This window comes from Galeopterus variegatus, unplaced genomic scaffold (assembly GCF_000696425.1).
Source record: "Galeopterus variegatus unplaced genomic scaffold, G_variegatus-3.0.2 Scaffold2279, whole genome shotgun sequence".
Taxonomy (NCBI): Eukaryota; Metazoa; Chordata; class Mammalia; order Dermoptera; family Cynocephalidae; genus Galeopterus; species Galeopterus variegatus.
Genome location: NW_007728390.1, coordinates 226,811 through 232,057, shown reverse-complemented (window position 1 = coordinate 232,057; position 5,247 = coordinate 226,811). Strand labels below are relative to the sequence as shown.

The 5,247-nt window shown below is 61.9% G+C and overlaps 1 protein-coding gene and 1 long non-coding RNA gene across 3 annotated transcripts in view; one reads left to right on the top strand and one right to left on the bottom strand.

Moving 5' to 3' along the window:
* Nucleotides 1-4,541, bottom strand: part of LOC103597318 (cytochrome P450 26B1) — a 19,152-nt gene extending 14,611 nt beyond the window's left edge. The window contains exons 1-2 of one of the 2 annotated variants that reach the window (XM_008581142.1): nucleotides 4,335-4,541; nucleotides 644-868 (exon numbers count right to left, since the gene is read on the bottom strand). In XM_008581142.1, coding sequence (XP_008579364.1) covers nucleotides 644-868; nucleotides 4,335-4,538 — 429 coding nt within the window. In that variant the 5' untranslated portion in view covers nucleotides 4,539-4,541. The remainder of the gene's footprint in view (nucleotides 1-643; nucleotides 869-4,334) is intronic. The other variant, XM_008581143.1, reaches the window with a different exon arrangement.
* LOC103597317 lies at nucleotides 1,069-2,407 on the top strand. The gene is made up of 2 exons (XR_551101.1): nucleotides 1,069-1,650; nucleotides 1,757-2,407. It is a non-coding gene; the product is annotated as an uncharacterized LOC103597317 (long non-coding RNA).
* Nucleotides 4,542-5,247: the final 706 nt, after the last annotated feature.

The window sequence follows — 5,247 nt, the reverse complement described above, 5'->3', positions numbered from 1 at the left end:
ACAGGATAAACACCCACTTTCTCTTCCTCTTAATGGCGGGGGGGGGCGCTTTGATCCCCCGCCCGCGCCTGGGCTGCTCTCCCACCCCTCGCCCTTCCCCCACGTCCAGGCCGGTGCGTGCAATGGCGCAAAGCTCACCCACCGCACCTCTCCCAGGAGAGGCCCCGCAACCGCTGCCCGTAGGCGGCCCACCCGCCCTGCCCCGCGCCCGCGCGCGTCGCCCTTAAAGCAAACTGTGCGGGGAGAGCCAGGTTTGATTTTAGAATGGTCAGTCTCCAGTCCTCGGAATTCCCGGGGGAAACTTGGAGCACCGACCAACTCTCCCACCCCCTTCTTTTTGCAGTTCCGTGGAGCACCGCACGGATAGGCGTTGGAAACCAACCCCAGACCCCGCAGGTTCAAGCTCTGTCCAAAGCACCCCCAAACGGCCACCCTTTGGGCCTGGTGGTCCCCCTAGCGCAGTCGGCCAGGAGGAGGCCTGTGTAGGCCGTAGAAGGGCTCAAAGCCGTCTAGGCAGGGAACTGCGGGGTCCTCGAGTATGATCCGAAAAGAGGGGAGCAGATTCAGGTGGGGACTTTCCGCCGGGGTTCACAAACTCCTACCCCCAGGGGCGTGCACAGAAGAAGAGGGCCAGAGCCCTTACCTTGCGCTTGTTGCGGTGGATGTCGCCGATGGAGTTGGCCACCGTGTTGGGGCCCAGCAGCATGCGCGCGCTGCGCGGCCACTCGGTGCTCACGAGGTGGTGCTCACCCATGAGGATCTTGCGCACGTTCTCCGCGCCGGTCACCCGGATCAGCGGCCGCCCCAGCAAGTGCGTCTTGAACACGTTGCCATACTTCTCCCTCCGTGACGACTGGAAGCCGGAACCCTGCGGAAGCCACACCGGAAACCTTTTTCAGGGTGCCCATATCCAGAGGGCCCTTGAGGGAGCGACGGCACACCCCACTCCAAGGTGCCATTCACCTGTCCCCCCCAACACACACACACACACGCAGGTTTTATTTTTATAGCGTGCACAAGAACTGGGAAGTAGGACCTAGAGGATAATAAATAACGCAAGGAGGCGGGAGGCCCAGGGCACCCCTGGGACGCTGTTTTTTAGTAATGACTTTCGGGAGGGTAAAGGTATCCCGGACGGCTGGACCCGAGGCTAGAGCTTCTACTCCCCATGCCCCACCCCCACCCCGCGCTCGGGAGCCTCTCGGAATAAATATTTCCAGGCTTCGGGCCACGGGCTGGCGAGACCCCGCGGGGTGGCCGCAGGCCAAAGATTATTTATAGCAGTGAGCGGTCCGTGCCCGGAGGCAGTCACTGCAGATGGGGGTTGGAGTTTCCTCCGTTCTCCGGTGTGGCCGGCGCAAGAACCGGGCAGCCCTCTGAGGGCTCTGCAGGGTGGGGTCGCGGGGCGAGAGCCGCAGTTTTCCGAATGCATTTTGCCCTGGAAATAACTGAGTCGAACTTTCGTTGCCGCCCTGGAGTTTGGAACCAGAGCGCGGAGGAAGGCGCGTCTCGCGGGGCGGGGCGGGAGCGGGCGGAGCGACCCGCGCAGGTAACCGGATCCCCGCCGGCGGCGGCGGCGCGAGCCGAGGATGGCTGGGACCCGGCCCCGGCCTGGCGCTCCGAAGAGGTGGCGGAGCCGGCCCCGCGAGGGTACCGGAAACCGAGGGGACCTCGGAGGGGCGGGGGCAGGGACGTCCCGCTCACCTTTGACGTCGGCACTCGCCACCCCACCCCACATTAACTCTTCTCTTGCCAGGGTAGCACCGGGTGAGAAGAGGAGAGGCGCCACCTGTCCGGCCGACCAGCCTGCCCGCCGACAGACGTAGGCATTCGGGCTCCAGACCCCCCAGGTCATGCACCCCCAAGGAGACAACCCGGCTCCTCCCTTTCCCGGGTAGTCTCCCTCCTCACTGTCCTTCCTTCCACGCAAAACTATTCTCCAGCTAGATGTGCACACACCCCGGCGCAGTCGAAAAGTGACTCTGCAGAACCCGAATCCCTAATCGCTTTTCCACATGCGCCTCCGGCCCCGGCGCGCGACAGGGAGCTAGCCGCGAGCGCCCGCGCCGCCAGGAGGGGGCCAGGTTGCGGGGGACGCCGCCCCGCTCCCGAGGTGGAGGGTGGGGAAGGGCTCCCCCCGCCGTGTCGCCGCTCCAGACGGCGTCTACCCCTTTAAGAAAACCGAGGCGGAGGGGGCGAGGAGCGGGCTGCCCTCCCACCGTCTGCTGTGCCCGTCTCCCTCGCTCCGTCTGACGCTCCGTCTCTCCTCTCCTTCTTTTCCTCTGTTTTTCTTTTCTTTCGACACAAAAGTTGGGTTGTGAATTTTCCGAGGTCGCCGCCGCCTCGCCCCCACCCCCCGCCTCTGATCTGCCTAACTATAATTAAAGTGCGTTTTTTGTGGCATTAATAAAGAGTTATTTGTCCGCCGTTTCCACAGTCTTCACAAAGAGGACTTTCATAGGGGCGGCCGCTCGGGCCGCGAGTCCAATTTATACAAAAATGTTGTATTTTTAGCCCTGGGCTCTGTTTAGATGGCGCTCGGTGGAAACGGAGAGCCCTTGGAGGTCCCCCCGTAAAATCTGATAAATGACTCCAAAAAAATAACGTTTGCTTCGGAGGGCTCCCATTAACCCCTTCAGCGTTCCTTTTTACGCACCCCCTAGTTTTCCTCCCCCCGCGGGATCTCGGGCCTGGGGCTGATGGATGGGGAGGCGCAGCTTTTCCCTTCCCCAAGTTCCGTGCGGGTTGGACGCGGACCCCCAGGGGCCCTTGTAAGATTCAGAGAAGAGACCAGGGGAGGGAGACGGGGAGACAGAGAAAGGTCTGCAAACGGGGTGGGGGGCGGTGACAGACCGCGGATTCTGCAGTTTGGCTCTAACAAGGCGGGAGCCGTTGCCCGTGTGAGTTATTTTATTTCCTAAATTTGCGGCCAAGAGCCTAGACCACCGCCGCAGTTAACCCTTTAAGTGTGGTGGCAAAAAAGGAGACGCTCTAGGGATTTCTTGGCGGGTGGGGACGGGGTACTCCTATTGGTTGAAGTGAACCCCACCCCAGTGCACAAACAACCCCCAAAAGAGAAAGGTCGACTCTGGGACATGGAAAGACCACAGGACAGAGGAACCTCCCGCCCCCTCTCCGTCCCGCTCCGCTCTGCTGTCACTTGGCCCGTGGCGGTGCAGTGCGAGGTGTGTGTGTGTGTGTGTGTGTGTGTGTGTGTTCGCGCGCGCGGATTGCACGCGTCTGTTAATTTCAAGCCAAGCTTTCGCACCTAAACCCACAGGTCCCCGGGCTCACCTTTCGCTTCACCTCTCCCGTGCGCGAGTTGTCTGTTTCAGGACATCCACTCTTCCCCTAACCCTCATCAGCACCCATCGGACAAACACGCGTACACATTTACACACACACACCTCCCGCGGTTACCCCAGAGGGCCCGCCCCCCCCCCGAAAAAACCTGGTGTGTATCAAATTGCAAAAGCGATTGTCTAGCATTTGACAAGGTTAACTCCAGTTTAACCTCCCCATTACCTACCTGGGTCTGGTCCCCGACGCGCCCCACCTCCATTATGAGCAGAGTGGGGTTCTGGGGCGTCTAAAGACAAACACACGCACTCTCTCAATAGATCTTACACACACCTCTCCCAAGTTTCCCTCTCCTGCAAAACCCTCCCCACCCTAAAAGTAAATAGACCCTTTTCCCCGAAAGCCGAGAGCTCTCAGGTCTCTAGTTTCTTATTTTCCTTGGGTTACCTTCTTCCTCTCCCACCACAAACACACACACTTGCGCGGACCGCGGACGGGGCAGTTGTACCTGGCGCAGCCGACTATGCGGCAGGAACACAGCCCGAGTCTTAAAGGGGCTACTTAAGTTGCCACCGCCCCCTTCTCTCGACACTCGGTTTTCGACTCCCAGCGACACCGTCAACGGCGGTGCCCAGGAATACGTCGGAAACTGGGGCCTGCCTGGAGCGCGAGCGGAAGGCGACAGCAACTCAAGATAGGACGCCCCCTCCGACTCACGCCAGGCGGGGAGTAGCCAGGGCGCTCCACGCATTCTTCTTGGTCGCCCGCGACCGGGGCAAGTCAGTCTTCAGACCCTCCTCGGGTCACGGAAGCCCTCCCAGCTCCCTGAACGTGCGCACCGGGCTCCAGTGGCCTCGCAACCACGCTGCAGGCGGGCAGGGGAAGCCCGGGCGGCGCAGGCTGCGAGGAGGGAAGGGGCGGGGCGGGAACCAGTGCCTTCAGGCTCCCGGCGCCCCTTGGCCCGCCCGCGGCTCCGTCTGCCCGGCGCTCGCAGCTAGCGGACCCCTAGAGCAGCGGAGCGAGCGCGCCCTTACCTGTAGCAGCCAGTGGCCGGTCTCTCCGATGAGCGGGAAGCCCATGGAGCCCTTGGGTATCGGCAGCTTGCAGCTCTTGTCGCGTGTGGCAGCCCAGCGCAGCTGCCACAGCTGCTGCGACACGGCCAGCAGCAGCGTCACGGACACCAGGCACGCGGCGAGGGTGGCCAGCGCCGACACCAGCTCCAAGCCCTCAAAGAGCATGTTGGCGGCCGCTCGGGGGATTGGCTGTGCCAGCGGCGGCGGGGGAGGGGAGGGCCGGACGGGAGGGGACCGGAGCGGCGGGGGAGGGGAGGCTGCGGCCAGGGGTCCTGGCACCTCCAGCCGAAACAGAGGAGGAAGGAGCCGAGGGAAGGAGAGTGGAGGCTGCGAGGGGAGCGGAGAGAAGAAGAAAAATCGTCTAAAAGAAGAGAGAGAGGAGACACGAGGCGACTCGGGGTGCAACTTTGTTTGTTTGTTTGTTTGTTCCTTTATAGCGGGTTTAGAGGCTGCTCGGGGGGTGGTGAGATGAAGCCGTGAATCAGGCTGGTGGATTTGCTCTCCCCGCAACCATCACACTCGGAAAACTTTGGAAAACTTTGTCCAGCAGGAGCCTCTCTCTCGTAAGCCCCTTCCTCTGCTCGGAAAAAAAGAAGGGGGACAGAGAGCTAGCAGAGAGAAAGTGCGATCGGTTTGTCACAAATATGCCCCCAAAATTCCTAAGTTAAAAAAAAAGAAAGAAAAAGAAATTCCTGAATCCAAAAGTTCCAACGAACCCAGAAACTTTGGGGGGCGAGGGAGAAGGCTCCCCGGCTGAGGCGAGTGGAGAGGCCCGAGCCCAGAGTCTCTGGGCTGCCCCAGCGGCGCGCCCGAGCCCCAGAGCCTCCACGGCACCCCCGAGGCGGGCGCGGCGGGCGAGGAGGCGAGGCAGGCA